General features: G+C 42.7%; 1 protein-coding gene across 11 annotated transcripts in view; it reads right to left on the bottom strand.

The window, feature by feature from the left end:
- The window catches only part of ARHGEF9 (Cdc42 guanine nucleotide exchange factor 9), a 351,467-nt gene that overhangs the window by 190,709 nt on the left and 137,602 nt on the right, over positions 1 to 23,156 (bottom strand). The window contains exon 1 of one of the 11 annotated variants that reach the window (XM_059732791.1): positions 10,091 to 10,196. The exons of 9 other annotated variants lie outside the window; for them this stretch is intronic. In XM_059732791.1, coding sequence (XP_059588774.1) covers positions 10,091 to 10,120 — 30 coding nt within the window. In that variant the 5' untranslated portion in view covers positions 10,121 to 10,196. Of the gene's footprint in view, positions 1 to 10,080; positions 10,197 to 23,156 lie in introns of those variants that run through there. One more of the 11 variants, XM_059732794.1, reaches the window with a different exon arrangement.

Here is a 23,156-nt window from a genome sequence, read left to right as displayed (position 1 = left end):
ACACAGTGTGGGTCCCAAACTGGCTGGAGGGGGTGCCAGATCCGGTATGATGGGGAAAGGGGGAGGAGAGAGGGTCTATGGGCTCAATCCAGCCCACGGAGCCAGGTGAGTTTGACATCTCTGTTTTATGGGGTCTGAGCAAAAAATAAAAAGCAACACACCTACCTTTGTAGATTAATCTGTGTTAAGTGAAGGGTTCTGTAGAAAGCTCTGTGAGATGAGACCTTTCTTCTTCATAGCCATTCCTAATCTACCCTCAGAGGATGACAGCCAAGTCAGAACATACCTTAGAAATATCTACAAACACATGGGGATCTGCCTATTTTTAAGCATTTCCTCTAATATTAATGGTCGCATGGCCAGGAAAGTCGCAAGGATCTATGGTTTCAGTTCTTTGCACACTAAATAGAAAACATGTTCTGGATACACAAGTCTTGAGCAAAGAAAGATTTTTCAGCTGCCAGCTATAACAACAGCACCTGAATCTCTGTCCATTTTAGGCTAAACAAGGTTTGCCTGATCAGTGGCTAAAAAGGAGACCTCCCATAAAATCTTAAAAATGACTTCAAAAAGAACGACTCTCAGCGCCTTCTTTCCATCAATGAGTTAATGCCCTTGCATAATACCAGAGAGGAAAGCAGCACAGCACCTCTGGATCTTTCTGAAACAAAGTGCAACCAAAGCCCTTACCATTTCTGGTCATTTAAAATGTCCCAACAGCATCTCCCAAAGTGCACAGACCAAGAGATCCAGGAGAGGGCGTTATATTCTGGCCACCAAGATCTCTATTTCTGTTTCAGTTGGCTATTGTAACCTGTGTTTTCTTCTCTGCTTGACAGTGCTGCACAGTGCTACACTTCAACAGTTATGTGGTTCCATTTCAAAGGCATCTGTATTTCAAGGGAGCATGGAGCGGATCCCTTCAAGTATATTAACCTGCAATTCCCTGGGGATTAGACTGGGTAGTATTCCAATCAATCCTCAAAAGAAAGAGGCAGAGATGATACTGCTCACCTAGTTTTAGGTAGCTCCTCTCTTTACTAGGGAAAGAACAAAACTTGGATATTTTTTTTTTTTTGTTTTAGTTACAGTGCGAAATAGGAAAAATCATTTTGAAACACTGAAAGAAAAAAGAAAAGAAAAATCCAAACCTCTAGTAACCAGCATGTTTCAATTGTTTTTCTTTTCACGCTCTCATCTTCTGCATGTTCCTGCCTGTCTGTCATCTAGTTCATGATAGAAACATCCCCGTTCACTTCCTTTTGAACACTAAAAAGGCTTCCAAACTCCAAAGCTTGAGCTTGAGATCAGAAATAATCAAAAAGACCAGGAATTATCACCAGAGGAGACTCAAAGGATTGAGAGGATCAGTTGGGAAGATAAGCCACCAAGTCTAGAGGCATGTTTTGATCTCAATTGAACTCTGAAACTACTGAGCCTACAAAACTAGACTAGGAAAAATGCACAGGAAATGACTTTTCAGTGAGGTTCCCACACTTCCGGCTCCCAGATGAGTCTGGAAACAAGATTAAACAAAACAAAAATAGTTTGTTTGCAGGATGTCTGGAATTTGGTGCATTCAACTGTTGGTTTCAGATGCTGTGCAAAGATGCTAGTGCATTTTTGGTTTATATGAAGACACTAGTTGTCCCCTGACCTAAATTTCAAAGGACCACCTGACACGCATCTTATGGCAGGCACTTGCAGGAAAATAGGAATATCACTTTTTGTTGAAAAAGATACTCTTTGAATTGCTGGTAACATGTTTCTGGCGGGCAAACAGAAATATCTTTGTTCTGTTCTCATGAAAGGAGCAAGGTGCAATTGCCCGCCTGCTTCTCTTTTTCTTCCCCTGAGTTACTGGTGGAAGCTTGAACAGACATGGTTTCAAGGTCCATTTTGGTGTTCAGTTCACCTTTTGTATGCCCATTCTGCATGTTTACCAACTCCAGCTCTTCAATAAGCCTGCCCATATTCCTCCAGAGTGGTCCATTTCCCTAACTAGCCCCAGTGGCCCTACACTTCTGGTGCACAGAAGTCTCTAAGGCAGCCAGTGCCTAGTCCTACTTTCCCAACTGCCTTACATGGCCAAGAAGAGCAGAGGAATAGAGAGCAGTCAGAGGTGGCTGTATGCTCAGCAGGCACCACAGCAGATGCTTTCTCCTGCCTCCCACTGAGGCTTTAAGAGTCTGGAAACATCACATACTCAATATAATTGGCAGGAGATATTTGCAGATGATGTGGAGAATGTGCACAAGACTATTGATATGGCCATGGTTTGGCAGGACTAAAGTCTTTACACACCTGCATGTCATGGATGGAGATTTCTGTGCCAGCCTTAAGTGTCCAAGCAGGCTGGCATATTTAATGCTTTGGGAATATATAGTTCATGGATTGGGCTTTTGGTGCTTTAACTAGATGAACTCTGTGGTTTTCAGGGGGCAGTGGTAACTATCCTCCCCCCTTATGCTGGGGGTGCAAATTCCACTTCCTCCCACAAGCTTGCAAAGACCCCCACGTTATGCCTACTGGCTACAAGTGGAAAAGTTTTTCACTCTCTAGGAGCAAACCATAGGCAGCATCTATATGGCAGGATCCTTGATGATGCCCATGAAGATCAAAGAGTCAAGGCTGCTCAAAATATAGAAAGAAGTCTGCTTTCCACATAAGAACCAAGAATCATTTTAGTGTTGCTTCCATGCAATAAGATTCTCTGAAATCCAATGTATCACCTTTCCTCTGCAGCTAAATAGCAAATCTATTGGAGTATTTTCACCTATCTAAGTCTGTGGAGATCCATCAATTAACAGCACAAGGCTAACCTGCTGGGTAGAATGAAAACAGTATGAACCATGATATACATACTAAACAGCCATGCCACAAGCCTTGCATAGGTAAGGGCAGGCAAGAAAGTTTTCTGTTCAGCTGTGAGTGGTTGCTGACTAACCTGACAGAAATAGATGGTTTAATTAGACCTTTCACAGCACAAAGTTTCCCTTCTTCACAGCATAGATTATAAACAAATCTGCTCAAGTGTATGTCCAATTCAGGAACCTTGCTGGATGTAGCATAAGAAATTTACACTGGCCTTTCATCAAAGACCAGGGAATTTGAAGTCCTACCAACAACAATGCAGTATACTCCTCAAGTGATTCTTACCCTAGGAACCCTTTAAAAATGTTACTAGTGGTCATTATTTGAGCCTCAACCTTTGGGATAGGAAAGTACTAATATCAATTTTGCACGTGAGAAAAATGGAGCACAAGGAGAGCCCTGCAACTTGCTCAGGGTCACAATCAGTCAGTGGGAAAAGAATCTAAGATCTTGTCTCAAATTTTCTTGCTCCTACCCCTAGACAACACACAAAGAACTATGAGAACAGACTAAAAATTCCCCTACCAGGTCCCTGAATCTTTCCACCTGCCTTCTTCAGGGGCCTGCTTGGTTATATTTGGCCTTAGTTTCCAATTGTCAAGAGGTCAAACGGAGAGTGGATGAACTCGTATTAAGATGTAAATCCGCTGATGTTGTGAATTTTATATAAATGAACCAAGAGCACTGGAAACACCTCCCACCAATCTTTTCAGCAAAGGTAAAGATGAGTGAACAGGACTTGTTTCATGAAAAAGGTAACCCCAGTATACTAGGAAGATAGTAACTTCAAATGGATAGCACTGTGGTCTTCCATGTTGTACATTATAATCATATGCCTATAAAAAGGCAGGAACAAATGAATGTTTGGCTGGGCTTCAGTACTGCAGAGAAGGACCTGGGGGTTACAGGAGACCAAAAACTGAATACGAGTCAGCAGTGTGCTCTTGTTGCAAAAAAAAGTCAACCACATACTGGGTTGTATTAACAAGAGTGTAATTTGTAAGTCAAGGGAAGTGACTCTTCCCTCCTATTCAGTACTGGTGAGGTCTCACCTGGGGTACTGTGTCCAATGTTGGGCCCCACACGTTAAGAAAGATGAAGGATGTGAAAAAAACTCAGCAGAAAACAAAAATAATTAGAGGCCTGGGAAACAAGACTTATGAGGAACTGCTGAAAGAACTAGGGTTATTTAGTCTGGAGAAGAGAAGACTGGGGGTTGGGGTTGGGGGTTAATAACAGTCTTCAAATATGAAGGGCAGTTATAGAAAGGATGGAGACGGGCTTTTCTCTGTAGCCATAGGGGTCAGGACTAGGAACAATGGACTCAAGCTGCAGCAGAAGAAATCTAAGTTGGAGTTAAGGAGAAATTTTCTAACTATGAGGGTGGCCAAATACTGGAACAGGCTACCTAGAGAAGTTGTGCAATCTCCATCCCTGGAAATTTTCAAGAGCAGGTTAGACAGACACTTGGGTGGGATGATTTAGTCAGGGATGATCCTGCCTTGAGCACGGGCCTGAACTAGATTTTATGGGGTCTCTTCCAGCCCTACTTTCCTATAGTCCCATGAACAAAGAAGATCCTCCACATCAGACAAGATTCACAACCTTCTACTTGCAAAGATGACACTGATTACAGTAAACTGGGGAATTCTGGGCAGCATGAAGGCCACAAAAACCACCAGAGTCCTTGTGAACCACATGAAGCCTGTCATACTTGGAGTAGGACACCAGTACTGTAAATGCACCAAACTGATCTGTAAGTGTAGGGAGAAATTCTATGATACTAGGTAAGATTAGTTGGGAAACAGTATACAACCACATAATTAAAACATGTACAGCAGTATATGTATAGTATACAATGGTGTGAAATTCCAGAATTGTGTCACAGGCGTTCAGAAAGTGAGGCTCCATTTTAGGAAAGCATTTGAACACGTGGTTACAACTACATTGGACTCGATAGGAAAAGAGTAAGTTATTAGGTGTTTTGTTTCATTGGGGCCTGACCAGGATGTGGACTTTCCATGATCCCTGTCTTTATGCTGGGCATAACCAAAGCCAAGATCTCAACATATTCACCTTTTAGGGATATCAGAAAGTGGAGCTGCTTCCAAAATGTGGATCTCAAGACTTATGGCACTTAACCTTTCCATTACTTAAATACATTATATCATAGGTGGCTTTTTTTTCTGACATCTTTTCAAAATGATAGAAACCATTGGAGGCTGAGATAACTTGATGAGTTTTTCCATTATCTAATAGCTTAGTCACTTGAGGAATTAGTCATATTCAAAATAACAGCCAGCCGCAAAGATCTCCAAAGCAACTATTTTGGACCAGAAGTAGCTACTGTCATAAACATATTAAGATGTTAGTGTGAAGCAGTTCTGAGATTTCTCAGGAAGACTTTTTTTTTTAACATGCCTACATACCAGGAACAACAATGATGTTTAAATCCTGCACTGCTCAAATACTGCAATGATGCACAAAAGCTGGACAGATGGAACAACAGACCACATGGCACTTTTAGTTTCATAACAGGTGCTGATTGCTTGAGGTCACACAGGTACTTTGTGCTGCTACGGCACCTTCCCTCCAAATATCAGCAGGGGGCATCCAATCATTAATGACTCAATCATCACAACAGTTTGTTGAGGTAAAGAAGTTACTGTTGTGTCTATTTTACAGATGGAAGAACTAAGGCAAAAGATTTTTTGCCTATGATTTGCTCCCATTCATGCACTGACTCCGTGGCAGAGAAAGAAATGGAACCTAGGTTTATGGACTCCCAAATAGGTGATTTAGTCACAACATAGTTTTCATCCCAATACTATGTATTTATTATCTCATGTGTGCACTTTTCCATGAATAAAATCAGCGGGCAGCTAACACTGAAATATGTAAGTCCCAATGGAGGTAAAGAGCAGGATGCGGGTGCTACAATTCTGTAATGAAATGTGCTTCATGGTACCAGCTTACTCCTTTGGGAGCTACAACAATAGCACAGAAAATCCAAAGCACATTTAGTCCCCTTCAATCAAAGCATCACTCTCCTATGGCAACCAAGCCCAAGTCAAGTGGGAATAAACTTGGAATAACCCATTCTCTCTGTAGAGAAAAGGGTTAGGTTAGGTTAGATGACAAAGATCAGCATGGCACAATGTTGTTCTCTATGCTTCCCAATGCATTCTGCAAATTGCTGGGGATTTTCTTGGTGACCATCATTACACGGGTGTGACCCTGGAACATCCATCCTCAGCACCCTCTGATTTCAGCTGGAGTTGAGAGTGCTCAGTGCCCCACAGAATGAGTCCTGTTGCCCCCCCCCCCCCCCCGCATGCTTGTGCTTGGAAGGCTTTTATTTCTCTTGCCAACGTTATCTTTTAAACAAGGAAAATCATCCAAATCCCTGGCCAACTTCTCCACCTATCTTGAAGCTGTTTGAAACCTGGAGTGGAAGCTTGATTTACAAATGGCTAAATGAGAAAGAACCAGCAAGATAAGATGGTATAGCAGACTGGCTGATAAACGGCACTGTTCATGGCATCTCCATTACTAGCAAGATTTTGTATTTTTATACACTGACTTGTTTTCTGCATTTCAGTTGCATTTTCTCTACATGGGGTTTTTCAGTTGGGAAAAAAAAAGATCAATTGCTAGGTATCAGCAATTTGAAAATTAAGAGGGGAAATGCACAAAAGAAGGCTTGGTGCCAATAATTAGCTTTCAAAGAATAAATGTGCTGCTTTCAGTTAATCTATATAGTGAACTTCTACCTTGTCTTCACAGAACCTGATTCTTTTCCCATAGAAGACAATGGCAACACTCACATCGACTTTGCTGACCACAAGACTAAACCTACAGTGAGACCTTGAGAGGAAAAACAAAGACGACATAATTAAAAGCTTTTAAAAAAATTAATAATTATGGCTATGACTTGGGAAATATATGTGCCTTCTTCAAATAAAGAAGTGGTTGAGAAAATACTGTATTGCATGTATAACTTAAAAAAACCTCATTTGATTAACATGATGGATCAATATTCTGAGTGCAGAAATCCCTAACCTAACAATCATCTTATTTGCACTGCTGATCAGTTGTGTATATTTATTCTCATCACTACCAATGACAGTTGGTTTCAGCTTTCAGGGTTAGAAACAGATACTTGCAGAGGTTAGCGACTTGCTACCAGTGAAGCATATAAAATCCCCTCTCGGGAAGCCAGCATAATTGGCAAAAGATTAATTGTTTAAAAAATAGAAAGCAGCACGTGCAAAAAACCCAACAACTTAATATTACAGAATAGGAGAAGGGTTAAGTAGCTGATTTAGAAAATAAAAAACAATCTACATCAGCAGCATGAAAGCTCTGACCAGCTGCAAAATTTATGTGCCTATTTGTCAGACAGGTCTGACTTAGTACTGAAAAAGAAAGAGTCCGACTCTGACTTGATCCACTGAGGAGGACAGTAAAGAGCAGCATTTATTTATCATGCTATAAATCAGCAAAGTTCCTCTAGATTTAAACCATTGGAACTAAGCAGAATCTGGCCCTGCAACTTCAACTAAGGCATACTTCCTGCAAGTTCTTTAATAGTTATGCAGAAAATAACTACAGTTTTACTATTGAGAATTGGTGTTCATGAAAGGAAGTCTAGTTTCAAATGGATGAGAGCTAAAGTTCTTTATCTGATGATAGACCACAGCAGTATAGCATATGAAAGTAGGACAGTGAACCTCACTTGAGGAGGAGGAGGAGTAATAAAATCACTTTACAACTGCACAGTGCTCTTTATCCAGAAGACGCAGACGATGATTTTCAGACTATCTATATTCAGATCACTTCACCCTTCCGTGAAGTACAGCCATCACTGGTGTGGAATGTGTCAACAGTTCAATGGAGCACAGCAACGTGACCCAACAGTTTAAGGACAGAAAGCAAAAAGTAACTTACCCACTGGGAAATGCAGGCGGAGTCTAAGTAGGATGAAATATAATTATTTGAATTGGCATTTAGCCTGGACATCTGGGCTAGCATTCCTTGTCTTGCAAATACTGTGCAGAATTTTTTAATGATCACAAGTTATCCAAGACCTTGACTTTGCAGCTCAGCCAGAAGACAGCTACCAACAGCACAGTGCCCCCTACCAAAAATGCTGGAGTGACATCTATTAAGTCCTACTATTTAAACCTGCAATAAGATCCTTGGTACTTGCTGCAGCAAAACATCTAATAAGTTCTTACATAAATCTCTCCTATAGTAATGTGACTTGTTTTTTATCAATTTGCTACTCTGTTTTTTGATGTAAATTGATACACAGAATAATTCCAAACACCACTGATTCTTCACCCTTCAGAAACCATGGTGCTGGGTTCACTCCCTACCCCCCGGAAAAAAATTAACAGCACCTGGTAATTCCTGAAAAGAATTTAATTCAGAACCAGTCACCTGCCTAACTTAAAAAAAAACCATCCAGTATTAATTTAAAAAATAATAATGGTCACTATATCTTTAAGAAAGGGGTTGTAGAGTCAGAGGCTTGGGCTAATCAGTGCAAAATAACAAAGTGCCCCTTTTCTGTGACAAATAGAAAGAATGAAAGCTGGAAAGATAAGAGGGGAAACAAAGTGCTTCCCCTCGTGCTGTGTCAATCAGAAAAGCTGAACTCCCCACCCTGCTCCCCCAGCCCTGGCTCCTCCATCTAAGCTTAGCAGTTGCCTAGGAGGTAAAATAAAAGAGGAAAGACAGACATTGGGCTTTTCTCCATCACTTTCTTTCAACTTGATAATCTCTAACCATGTAAATAGGCAAATTGATGCAGGACGCTGTGTGTTGCTTGGACACCATGGGGCAAGGGAAAAGTGCCGTTATTGGAGAATCACACTTGTATGGATGGGGGAGTTACGTGAGAACTGGGCTAAAAGGGGAGAATAAAAAGCTGGGAGGCTTAAAAGCCATCAGTGTAGTGCGTTTGACAAATGGTACATGTGAACCGAAAGACCAGGGTGTCTGACGCAGGGGCTGCTGCTAACACCCCCACACTGAGCCTCAACTGTGGGCTTGAGTACTTAAGTGCTATTCATTGGGGTACATTAAAAAGGGGTAGAAGGTAGGAGAGGAAGCCAAATAAATGATCTTGAAGCTGTGACTGGGATCAATAGGTAACATGAGGCTGTTCCTCCACTTGGCTTTGCTATGAAATGTTCCCCACTTCTGCCAACACAGGTTCAAGTCCACCAATGTGTAAGCGGGGCACTAGGTGACCAGCCACCTTTTATGCACCACATTTGCCCAAACCTGCTCAGAACAGGTTTGCCCTGCAGTCCAAGAGGCACTGGTGCTAGCAACTGTGGGAAATTCTGCTGAAGAAAAGCCCAGTGCCTAAAGGAAAAAAAAAGGCTTAGCCAAAAGACATTACAAACCAAAGGCAGTTCAACTGGAGGCAGAGGAGCGGGGAAAGAAAGAGGCATGGTGTCTCTTAGCTCAGAAGTTATTGAACATTCGCAGCCAGGAAATAGATAGCTTCAGCCTAGGTGGGGGAACGTTCCCGGCTCCCCCCACCACAGATAAATCACTACAAAGCTGCTTTCCAGGCAGAAGCAGCGAGGACATCTGTAAACGGGCAGCATCTATTTTTAAGCAGAGCTGTCATCATTTAACACTGCCTTCTTGAAGCCTCCACTGTGAAGAGGAGTGCTTTACAGTACAGACCCAAGCAACGGCAATGCTCCAGCATAGTAACAAATAACACCCATGCACCCCAACTCCTCTACCACGGCAGGGGCAGATCTGACAGGTTCCACTTGCAATACGCACTTGCCAGCCAACAGCCCCATTTCTAGGACTCGTGTCTGTCTCCGTAATCCTTCTCCCCCAGCTGCTTCATCACAGACAACACACGCTAACTCCTGAAAAATGATAATCCTCCCCTCAGCACACACACATGCACTTCTACAGAACACCCCCCACCCCCCAGCACCAGCTGCCGAATTTCTCCCTCGTTTTTCTTGCTTCCCTTCCTCCCTCCCCTTCTTTCTTTTAAAATTTCTTCTTTTGTTCAGCAGGTTTGGAACACGGGGTCCATAAAATGGCTACAGTGTGATCAATGATTTCAAGGACAGGGAGTAAAGAGGGAGCCCAAAGAAAGGATTGAGGCTGATTTCCCCTTCAAAGTACTGCAATAGGAAGAAAAGAGAAAGACATAGCTACCTGAACTCACCATTCCTGATCCATCCCTTAGCCACTGCATCTTGCTTCTGATGATGTCCTTATTATCAGGGAAGGGAGAAAAAACACACACACACACACATGCACTGCTTGGCAAGAGCTGAAAGAAAAGAGAAGCCCCCCGCCCCCTCCCTCACCCTAACCCTTCAGTTAGACAGCCCTCAGCCCAGCAATCCCGTGCCTGTCAAGAGCACATTAATAGCAGCCTTCTCACTACCTGGGATTTTATTTATTTATTCCAATCACAGGCAGAGGCTTTTTCTTTTCTCTCTCTTTTTTTTTTAAAGCTTTTTTTTTTTAAACTGTGCTTTGAAAATTGTGTGTTGAAGCAGGGAGTCAAGGAAAGAAAAAAAAAGACGGGGGGGCGGGAAGGGGTGAGGGAACCCAGCAGAACTTACAATGATGCCCCCTCGCCCCCCTCCTCGGCTGCCTCCAAGCTCCCGTCCCCCCTCATCCCCCTTCGCTGTGGGATTCGCAAATCTGCCGACTCAGCAAATCCATTTGTGCTCAGAGTTAGTCGCTTGGGTTTCTGCTGACATTTAGGAGGGAGCTAAGTTATCTCTCGCCTCTTTTTAGCCCTCAGCAAAGCCCCCTTTTGACTGAAACCGAACAACCCAACTCATCGGCCCCTCCAGAGCATACCCCCGCGCCGATTCGCCTGCCCTCATGTTTTGCTCTTCCCCACACCTGCCCCATTCGCTTGGGCTCTTCTCTCTCCTGAGTTTTTAGATCCCTCCTCCCGTCATTCTGTTTCCAGGTTGTCTGACCAGAAGAGCAAACCACAGACCCCTGCATGACTGAAAGGGAATGACACCCAGCGAGGGTTTTTTTCCACCAGTGAGGACATCCACACTGAATGGCATAATTTCCTATCATCGGAACGTATCGAACCAGCCCATCCCATGCTGGGTGAGGAAGGCAAAGGTTAAAGTTTGCTCTTTCACAGCAAAAGTTTTATATGAACTGTCATCAGAAGGAAACTTCACAGCATTTCCAGCTGAGGGAGAGAGCTTAATATCAGTCCCCATGAGCCCTTTATTTTATTGATTGATTGATTGATTGATTTTCCAGGTGAAGCCCTGAGAACTAAACAACTTGTCTCTGGCCATGTAAAGAGTCAGTGGTATGGCTGGAAGTAGACATTCAGATCCCAACCCAGTTGTTTCTTCCTCTAGACCTATCTGCATCCCAACAGGGTATGATGATCCAACACTGGAAGGACATGTCTTTAAATAAAACAGAAATATCATCTCATCGTGATGGTGGGGTCTCTTGTTTTCTCTTAATAGCCAACGAAACACCAGGAAGTGTCATTCTTCTTGCTGCTGCCACTGTCAGGTCCTCTGCTCCCATTCATGCCAACTGATGAAACAAAAATCTAGCTTGATGTACTATAATCTACTTCAGAGGCAGAGGGGGAGAGATGAAAGTGATGGGAGAAAGCATGCTGGAGGGGAAGGTGACAGCATGGCATCTGAATACTGGCACCCTGCTCTCTGCTCTCAATACCCAATTCTAAAGCATGGATACAATTCTCTCATCATAAAAGGTGGCCTCTAAAATCTATATATAAAGTTCTCACCACCTCTGTCCAATTCTATAGGGGTTTTTTTCTCTATGGGATACGCTTGAAAGAGAGACATATTTGATCCTCAAGATCTTGTCTCAGTTTCCTTTCCTATAATCAAGAATCAGAGAGAACCTAGTAACAATGTACAAATAAAAGTGCACAGAGTATTTAGACTAGCAAATCAGATGTAAGGGAGGATAGGACTGCTAGCTGTAATTACATTTCAGGGTGGGATTTGGGGGACACCAGGGAGGGAGAAGAAGTATTTAAGCTGAAGGACAATGCTGGAAAAAGGACAAGTAAGCAGAAACTGGCCATTAATATGTTCATTTACTTTTTTTTTCTTTTTTTGTATTGTCTTTGCCCAAAAAGGCTCTTGCATTCTAAGTAGGCTGGAAATAAGTAAAAGTTTTTCAGCACCCAGTGTGAAAATGGCTGTTCCCCACCCAGTTCCTAAAGGACCTCTCAAAATGCCCTCACACACTTGGTACCAGCTGGGAGACCAGGCTGCCATCCAGGCTCTGACAAAAGTGGGGTATGAACAGACCTGGCCATCCTATACAACTGACAGCTATAGACATAATGTCACACTCCTGTAGGGCTAGGAGCAGCTTTGAACATGCAGTTCTCCAGGACTAGACTTCTGAACAAGGGTCAAAGGAGTAAATCAAAAGATAAAAGGGAAGAAGTTTTAGGTGTTAGTACTGGAGTTGTGGGGCAACCTCACAAGCAATCACATTATCTGCTGCACTGTTGACCACACATGTTGAAAAAAAAAACGACACAGGCCCCCAAAATCATGAGGCTGTTTTGCAATTAATACGCTTTCTGGGCTTTTTGTTCTCTACTTTCTGATTTCAGAACTTTTAGGAGTGCTCTGGTCAAGTTTCCATGCTCTTCTCTGCAACCACAAGGATTAGAAACATTCTTTCTTTAAAAAAAGAACATTGAGATGATATCCTAACCCTATGACTCCAGCTTTAAGAGACCATTTAACATCACATGACTCATGATAAGAGAACTGGAAACACTGTATTGAATGTATTCTAGGAGCTGATGCCTCTTCAAGTGTTCTCATAGTAGGGGATGACCAGCTATGGATTAAGATGCAGGATGCTAATTATTACCAAGAAAACTTTCTCCAAAATAAGTACTATAACTCACTGAACTGCTGGAGGCCACAGGACACTGGGAATATGATTCGCATGCCAGGATGGTCTATCATATTGAACATGTGATGAAACCAAGAAAGCGCACACACTTATGCGTGCTCATATTCAATCAGGGAATTTGCATTCCAAGTTCTCTTTCATAAACACCTCCTCACCCAGATTGCAAATCAAATGCTATGGCAACACAGAAGCTGCTTTGGTTTGTCTGTGTCCGCCTTGCAACCAGCCTTGCTCCCCGGCACGTCTCATTTTCCCGACTGAATCTACGCACTGTGTGCAGTGGGGTATCTATTGTATTTTATGCTTTTCTTCTTTACACTGCTGTTGGCTATGATTGCCATGCTTGATTTTGCCAGGGGGGAAGGAAAAAATAGAGGAAGGAAGAAGAAAAGATATGGTCAGGGAAGAGGATGAAAGGAGAAACACAGAGGTGACTTTTGAATTATCAATAATTTCTTAGCCTGAGCCAAATTTTGCCTTCATTCATACCTGTAATTCCACTGACTGAGTTGAATTTAGTCCAGATACGCATGCAATTGTGTAAATGGTAGGGGAGACAGGTTCTCCGACTCCAGCCAGTTGCTCCCAATTTCATGAAGTGTGGGGGAGGAAGGCTTTTTTCACTGAGGACTTGCTACACACAAGCAGAAATTGTCCTGATTTTTCTTCATCCCTTCTTCCTTCTGTTGTTGATAGGCTTGTCATTAAGGTCAATAATTTATTGTTTAATTTTCTCTCTCTTGTTTATTCTGAGCTGATTTGGGAAGGTGTAAATTGAAGGCTTTTAAGGTTAACACTTTCACTCCACAAGAAGGAGACAAAAGGCCATGGGGGATGAGGGACTGGCCAAATCCCCTAATTGGATTCAGTCTGAATATGAATCTGTGTCTTTCCTCCCCCCTCCCCCCCCCAATTGCTGGGCCTGGAACCTTCGATAGCAAATGAAATCTCAGAACGACATCTGAATTACACCAACTGCACTGCCAGAAAATGCTCCTCCCTGCTCTATACCCTCCTGTGGCATTGCATTTAAGGCCTGGCTCAAGAAAGCCTTGGTTGGCATGATCTAGTTGGGGCTGGTCCTGCTTTGAGCAAGGGGTTGGACTAAGGCACCATGCTCTTAGAAAAATCCATATTGCCTTGGGGGGAAGTAAGCAATCAACTTTAGATGTGTAGTATTTGGCCTTCAAAAGATGACTGGCATCTCAAGACTGGCCCAGCTCTCCCTCCATAATGTATTCCAAATCTCTGATAGCGATACTTAGGAGCAAGTCAATATTGTTTGGAACAAGCATGAAGAGACCCTTCTATTGATCCCTGATAGGCATACAATTAAGATGTCACCTAGTCTGTAAATGCTGCTGGCTGTGAAAGACTTAAGCAGGAAGTTGGCTCTTCTGCACTGCCGGGCTTCCAATACCAGGCACATGGCAACTACCAAATCAGATGCTTTTCTGGACATGTTCCTGCCAGATGAGGACCTCCGGGAGGTTGGCTGAAGAGATCCCTTATCATTGTCCACATACCTGAGACAACCTTCTTCTCCTTGATCAGGACCAGCTTTCCTCAGGAGACAGGAAGTAACCCTAGGAACGTGCACAGTTGTCAACAGTAAAACAGTACATTAATTTAAAGGTGGCAAGCCCTCAACATGTGTCATGGATCACACCAGATGGGTGCCCTGTGGGAAACTACACATCCACATTCCACAGCAATAATACCAAATTCCCAGTGCCAAATTCCCAGTGTATCTATATTCATGTTGATTAATAGTTGCAATAGCATATGCCCAATCTCGATCCTGTAGGGTAAGGACCAAAACCTTTCCTGCAGTCCACAATGCTTTGTTGATGGCTGGGTTCGGATTCTTATTGCCTGGACTGTCCTTCCCTATTGCTCCTAGTTTGGTCTAAATCTCTTAGCTGTTTTCAATCACTCTCAGGATCCACCCCTCTGAGACAGCTCCTGAATCACTCCCACCTTTCTCTCCGGATAAAAATTCTCTGCCACAGTTCCCACATCAAGCCAGCCACACACTCTCCAGATAAACCACACTCCCCACACTATTGAATCACTTTCTCAGGCTCCTCCCGCAGTGCCAGATAATTGGCCTAAAATCACTGAGTAGCCCACAGCCAGTCTACCCTCTTGGTTTGGGATTGACATCTTCTCCCCACCTTCCCTCTCCTTAATAAAACTCAGGCCTCTTATTCTTAGTTAAAAACTGGTGGGCAACAATTTCAAAAGCATGAATGCTTTGCCTCTCTAGCCAGCCATAGCTTTTGGGGGCTGTCATGTAGTACCTCACACTCAGTATGAGATAATTTAAAATAAATTCATGGTGAAGTCTTTCCTTTGATAATAAAATATACTTCAGATCATTTTGCCCTCCCCTCCTGTTTGATTTGCATTAACAATGAATGACATGTTGGGTGGTTAGAAGCACATAAAGAAAAAGGAAGAGGTTAGACTAGATGCTACTTTACAGATGCCGTTGTGACTGGTACAAGTGCTATAATTATTAGATTAATGCCACTTTCCTGTGCAAATTGGCATGACTTTTAAAAAAATTACTTGCAGCTGTAGGGACTGATTGAAAAGCAGATCACATGTGCATAAGAAGAACATTTACTATAAGACCTTGTCGCTTAAAATTCACAAACAAATCTGGATCTTTGTACCTTCTTCTCATCAGTGTTTCTTTGAGAGCACATCTGAAGCCAAAATAGCGACATAATGAAGCGATGAAACACAGTTCCCTATCAGGGTGATATGCTTGTTCTCTGCCTCTGATGCATTAACAGATTGATTCTCCCCCTCCCTATATTCAAGATTATTCCTGCTGCAGAACCCAGACATAGACCCTCTCGGCAGTATTTAGGTCTGGATTCCTGGTCTGAGATAGATCCAAAAAAATAACATTTAGTTCCTCCTGTGGATTGAAGCTCTGAGTCTGAAGAGAACAGGCAGGGGAGTGGCTGGATTACAGGTTCTGCCACCTCTGATGCTTTCCTGCAGTTTGGACAAGTTTTTTTCTTAGTTACACCTGATCCTGATATACTAGTGCCAGTAAGAGGTGAGGCTCACAGACTTTCCATGGTCTCCTTCCCTCACTCCCATCCAATGAGGAATGATACAGAGAGAGCTCTTGTGAAGACAATTCCTGAGTAGTATCTTTCTTTCCCCAGCCCTGTATGTACAAAGGAGGGGTTTGCCTTACTGAAGGACACACCTGTTCCCCCCCACAAATTTCTTTTCAGGGCATCCATTTGAAGGGCCCAGAAAACACATTCCCATTGATATTCCAAGCTTGAATTGTCTCATTTGAGGGAGAGCATGACAACACTTCATGGAGGGCCTTCTCACTCAATGGTATTCCATTGCTGCAGAGGGCAGATGGTCTTCATTGCCTACTAGAAAGCACAAATATGCTCTCAGAGCCATTGTCTCTATTGAACTGCAAAGAAAAGGCACCAGACCTATAGGTTAATTAATGGGTAGGAAGGAGAATTTGTCTAACCTCTGCTCCAATTTGTACAGCTTGCTTTTGTAAACAAATCAACCAAGCTGTATGCCTGGGTTGAGTGCCTTCCTTGGGCCAAAAAAAAATGGCTTTGCTAATGACCAGGACTTCTCAGATCAGCATAGCAATACTTGCAATACTTTGGGTAATAGTAATGAGAATTTGCATTGTTTTCCGGTATATTAAAGGGTGGGATCAGGTTTTTTTTAAGTAGGAGTTGAGACGTGTATCAGTAGACTTTCCAGCCATTAATATCCTTCTGAACAGCTTTGTTTCGAATACAAAACTGGGTTCTCTCACTTCAAGAGACTCCTATGAATAATTTGCTCTCACACTTTTATACAAGGATATCAGTAGATTTAACACTACTGCTGGGATGAAGATAGATTTGATAGCTCTTCAAGACAAGCGCTTATTTTTATCTTATTTATTATTTTATCTTATTTTTATCATCTCCCTTTTACAAATTGAGAAACAGAAGTACAGAGTAATGCCAAGGTCACATAGCAAATCAGTGGCAGAGACTATAAGGAGCCCAGGCTCTCCATGTTCTCCACTAAAACAGCTAGCACCGCCTCCCTGATTTGGAACAGTTTCCTGACAAACCTGGTACCTGCTGGCATGCATTATAATTACTTCTAATGTAATTAGCATTTATTATTTATTATATTTATTATTAAGAATGTTTTAGCAAAGTTCCGGATTCTAGATAGCCCAGGGAATATGAAACTTTCAGATATAAGCTAGCAGCTCAACCCAACCACACTATCAGGTTTATACTTTGCTCAAGTGGTGACATTTGGTTGCAAAATAGGATTTCTCCTCACACACTTCACTTCCACACCCACACCCACTACAATTTGAGGGTAGTTAGACTTGGGAATTTGGGTCAGCAAACAGAAGGGACTGCCATGAGATTCTGATTGAGTTTGACTACTCTACTCAAAGTCCTTCAACTGGAAGAGAGTGAAGGGAGACATCAGCTCAAGATTTTGGTTTGGACCCGTTCACTGTTAGACATTCAAAGTGATCACCCTGTGAGGGAGACACTTCTGTCCCGTTTCTAGCAGATGTGTGACCATGCCACAAAAAAGCAGCCATCACACAACTGACCCCTATGGTAACAGAGAGATCAGGGACTACATGGGCTATGGACCATGTGTTCTAGAGATATTGACTCTAGGTCAGTGGGAGGGCTTAAAGGTGGAGGTTACAATATGCTTTTCAAGTCAAAATGACAAGTTTCCATTTATGAAGGGAGGTGAAGCCCTTCCTTCTGTAAAAACTAAGGCAAATATGATTATCATCAATCTGGAAACTTGCAAAAAAGGTAATTTCAAAACAAAGCATTCCATTCAGAGACAGTATATTTCCCCTTCCATCCCACCAGTACCCCTACCCTCACCCACATTTCTACCCTCCTTCTCCAGTACAAACTGTGGAAAACAGGTGGGTCAAGCTACACCCAGGAGTCCTGTGAAGCCAGAACTACCCTGCCACATCCTCACAGCTTGTAACTTGTTTACTATTCTTTTTTACTTACCACCTCCGTCTAACTGACAAGACAACTCATGCCTCAGCCCATTTGATTTGCTAATATCCTTCAACTTTTTCCAACAGTGGCATTTTTAAAACTCCCACACCTGCTTTAATTAAACTGTGGAAGTCCGTTGCCAAGGAAAGCGATCTGTTGCTAAGGCCCCTGCTTCGGAGGCGAAAGTTAATAACCTGCAAGAAAATTAAACTTGTTGAATGAAGAAGAAAGTACCCCAGTTTAGGACCAAAAACTCCTTTGGAAAGATTTTTCAGGATGAAAGTGGCCTCTGTATGTTATTTTATGGAGAATGTGGGGAAGTAGTAAAGACATAAAATAACTAAAAATAGAGAATTTGAACAAATATCCCAATTTATTTCAATTTCACTCTGTTTATTTACGGGGGGACTTTGCAGCTTCCAAAGATTTTTGAAGTGCAGGCCACATATATGCATGCACGCAAATCGGTATATGCAGACAAATATTTAACACCCCTGACTTATAGATTTTAAGGCCAGAAGAAACCACTGCAGTTGTGAAGTCTGAAATGGGATTTTCCCCACTGCTCTGGAGAGGCCTTTTCAGCAAAGAGATCGGGAACTGATATTCTAGGCACGCCCTGGGGATCAGGATGCATAGGCCCGATGGTCCAGATGCTGATCACTCTACTCGCATTGAGTAGGACCTTTCTCCTCAAGGAACCCCATTCACTCCAATGGGATGCCTTCAGAAGTGAGGTACTAACCCACATAGGATGTTGTCACCTGGCACTGTATCTGTGTCACTGTATGTCCCACCTTGTAAGGCAGGGAAATCATGCATTCCAAATTGCACTGTTTGGACTGCGGAAGTAGTGGGTCTCTTCCTGCTGAGGTAAAGCTCCTGTTGAAATCCACAGGAGTTTTGTCTGAAAAGGGATTTTAGGATTTGACTCATGATGAGCAGTAGCAAAGTTATTGTAGGAGGCAAGCGGATTAGCCTCAAAACTCCTACATCTTGATTACCCAGATGTATGCTTGCTGGAAGTCAACAAGCACTGAGCAGCTCATATTTATAAGGTCATGGCTATAAACTGGAAATGATCAAAGGCCACAGAGCAATGCTGAGAAGTCTTTCGTAGTTAGTGATCTCACACCTAGTTGAATTATTTACTAAATGATGCAACCTGTGGACCTAAAAGGCTGGCTGTAAGGAACACAGTGCAGAACCATGATTTCTGGGTTTCCAACAGTCAATCTGAACTTACTCTAAGTTGTAGGAGAATCTTTTAGCAGTCAGGTGTGCTGGGCAGCAAGAGATTCTGGGCAGAAAAAAGAAAGAGGGCTCCATATTGCCTTGCATTCCTGCCCAGAGATCACCATAAGGGCACTGAACATCCACTCATACAAATAGCTTTAGTGGGTGCATCTAGACAAGCGCAGTCATGAGGTATGTGGTGCTGCAAATCTGTTTGCAGCACCACATACCGCACAGTCCGGAGTTCTCTCTGCTGCAAGGGCGCACTGCCTGAGCATTCGCTGCTCCACTTTTTTTTCCCCATTTTTTTTTTCACTATATGCACCCAGCTTACCTTAGCACACATTGCCCATCAGCCTGAGTCTTAATAAGAAGCAAGGTCACCTTTAAGACAATAAAGAAGGGCAATCATGGAGGCATTGAGAAGCCTCATTAGGTAGTGCACTCACCACTAGTTTGGAAGGGTGTACATTTGGGTTTTGAGTTCAGGCCTCACAATGACACCACTACTTTGCTCCCTAGTGAAGAGGCTCAGCAGTGTCATTTTTTGGCAGTGAAGTACAGTGTCAGCTGCCTGCTTTTTCGGTGTCGCTTTTTTTTTTTCCTTTCTCTTATTTTTAAATACAGAAAAACAGTAAAAAGCCTAGAGGAGCAGATTCTGATCTCAATTACCCAGCTGATGGGTACAGAGCCAGACATTGCATTGCAGCAGGAATTACTTGGCATTTACATCAGGAAATGCGTGGACTCAGAATCCAGCCTTCAGTGCCCTCAGTAACATGCTGTCTCCAAGATTAGTTAATGCATTCACATGTGCAGACTCAAAAATGATGATGCTACTAGACATACTTAGCAGGTAAGAAAATACCAGCAGGCTTGAACTTTACTAGGGAAAAGAAAGAAGAGGAGAAAGAATCACTCAGAGTCATTTCTCCCATCAACCTCTGGAAACATGGTCAGATGAACAACATGTTTGCTCCCAAAAATGTTACTCTAGTAATTGAGCTTAAAGTTCAGACAAGGATAAAAGTACCATCACAAAGCATTCAAACACTGTCATCTAGTGCATGCTGCAAATTCACCCAAAGACAAAGGTTTTAACAACATCCACACTGCGTAGACTGTGGTGGGGCAAAAAGATATGCTTTATTGTATAGTCTGATACTCACAGGACTCACAACGGGAAGAAATTAGCCCTCACACATGACTCAACAGGCCAAGTGCAATGCAAAGTGTTTTTGTCTCCTTCTGTAGGACTTTGTATATCTGCTATGCTTATGTTTCTTAACATGCCTCATTTCGTCACTCTGCTGGTTTCTAACCCTTCCCTGCACTTTTCCCCCAACAATTCAAGTTCATTTCTGACATGAGACACAGTAGCCAATAAGCAGCCAGACAAATAACAAGAACAACTAGGACAAGCCCCAATGATATGACAAGCTCTTCTTTCTCTGGAGAAAGAAAAGTGCGTACCGCAAGCAAGACTGAGGAATCCCTTTTGTCAGCTTACACTAGAAAAGTTAAAGCCAAACTCTCTCCTTATTCTCTCAGGTTATTAACAGAGATCAGCAAATGAAGCAAACTAGCTATGCTGGGATGTGACCATTGCACAGCTGATCTGCTTCACTGGGTAACACAGACGTCACCAGTTATCATGAACGGTCAGGTCCCTGCTGCTCCCAGGGCTTCAATGGCCTGATCCCCCTACAAATGGGGGAACCCTAGGATCACTTGCACAGGGAATCCCCTGCCAGGGGATTTGTGGGGCACACATCTGCGAGTGGGGAACCTAGGTAGGGGCTCCTGGTCTTCAGGGCCCCAATCCTATGCACCCCACAAATGGGAATTCCCGAGGCACACAGGATTAGGCCCCAGAAGGCGTGGGAGCGCCTGCCAGCAGAACATTGCTCTCCCGTCATAAAGCAAACAGATGCCTGTCACAAAAAAGCAGCATAAATTTATACCAAATTGTCATAGCCACAATTTGGGGCTTTTGTGGTTATATTTTTACAGTGGCCCAAAGTCAACATCTGTTTCCAGCCTAAGTGACCCTGGCAATGCAATGCTGTCATTTTATAAAAGGAAGCATAGCACTCAAATGACACAAGTCACCCCTCAGAAGTTGAGAGGCAGGCAGAAATATGCTTTTTCACTCAGAGCCCATGAGGGGAGGGCACACTGCATTTTCTTTATAGAAAACCTAGACATCCTCCCTCCTCCCACTACCACAAACATAGGCCTGTTTCCTTTCCAGCACCGCTGAGCCTCAATTATGGCATTCCATTTTCTGACACCACATCAACCTCATAACCTCTACAGCATTTTCCAAGAGTGTTGTTAGTGGATGAGGTCACACTCCACTGAGCTCTGCTTATGAAAACTTATGCTATGCATCTTGGATTTAGTCTATTAGGTGCAAATCTATCCTGCTTTCTGCTGTAATTGAATTAAATGGGTTTCATGTTTAAAAGTATTTAAAATTCAGTTTCTGTTGCTACTTTTTGTTCTTTTTTTTTTTTTGTAAACATTCTTCCCTCTTTTCCCCACCCATGCCAATGTTTGGGTCCTGTACCTTTTGCTGGAATCCCTAGAAATTATTAGCCATTCATCTGTTTAGAATTGTTTTAATTCCAACCGGGTGATATCCCTCCATTTTCCTCTTGGGAGGGAGGTGTTACTGTTATTATTGCTAAGGGAATCAAGCTCTGGGTCCAGAAATGTCTCAAGCATGCTAAGGAAAAGACAGCAGGAATGCAAATGGTTCTCTTTGTGTCTCCATGTCTTTCATTTCATTACTGCATATTACCACATGCTTTGTTATGTAATACTAGTGCAATATCATGTGAGATAATGTCAGTAGCTTAACTAGGAGTAGGGAGGCACGGCACCAGCTTTGGGTGCTGATTTAGAAGAGGTACTAGAATGGCAGTCCCAGGGAACCCAGTGCCACAACCAGCCTTCCAGTGTATACACCACAGTGGCAGCCAGGGTAACGTAAGACTCTCCAATGCTGGGAATCTTCACAACCTCTGGCCTCCTCTCTACCCATCACCCCCTGAAGCCTTTAAGATGCCTGGCAGTGAGCAGACAGAAGTCTAGAGGGGTCCGTTCCACTTTATAGTGGTGACTGAATAGAAAATTATGGCCAAATACATGAAGAAGGGTTAAAAATAGCTACAGTAACGCCTGGAAAATGCTGTTACAGAAAAGCAATTACGTACTTAATTAAGTGAGCATCTCTGCAAGCATATGAATCCATAAATATATAGCCTTCTCACCCTCTAGTGGTTGGAGGCTTGGATACAAAATGAACAGAAAGGTTATTGCAATTCCTGGAAACTAAGGGGATTCTCCTGGTGCTTTGCCATCTCACGATCCCTGCTGTAGTCTCTGCAAGCACAGACTTACCAGCAGGGGCCAAGACTGAAACAAAGAGATGGGACTATAGTCTGAGTGAACATCATTTCCCATCAGCATTCTGAAGAGCAATAAGGATGATAATGCAACCAGCTGAAATCTGAAATCCAGCCTGCTTTCATTGGGCTGCCATGTTCATTCAGCGTCACTTACCAGTACATTTTCCTTGGAATTAAGAGGGGGTTTTTTCCTTCACAATATCATTTTACCCTTAAGAGACTAAAATGTATTAATTTGCAAATGCCAAAAAACTTTTGGGAGCAAATCTATGCTCATTCCACTGTATGACCAAGTACCCAATAATCAGCCAGATCCACTTACTTGCTATGATGTTAGTGTGCATGTAGTTAAGTGTAGTGTATTAAAGATGTACCATAAGATAGAATGAACAAGAGCACTGGAATGGGGTAAACCACATGAGTAAACAGAAATCAGACAATCTGAAATGCTCCAAAATGAACTGCCACTGCATTTCTTAACCTGGGTCTTAATGTTACTATTACTCTTTAATTCTACCTATTGTAAATAAAAGTCAAAGCATTAAAAACCTGTGACTACTTAAGGGTCACATTCTTTTTCCTTGACAAGTTGAGATGTGAAGGGCAA

Source organism: Alligator mississippiensis, chromosome 8 (genome assembly GCF_030867095.1).
Source record: "Alligator mississippiensis isolate rAllMis1 chromosome 8, rAllMis1, whole genome shotgun sequence".
Classification (NCBI taxonomy): domain Eukaryota; kingdom Metazoa; phylum Chordata; order Crocodylia; family Alligatoridae; genus Alligator; species Alligator mississippiensis.
Note: the sequence above shows the minus strand (reverse complement) of the source record. Positions and strands in the feature narration are given on the sequence as shown.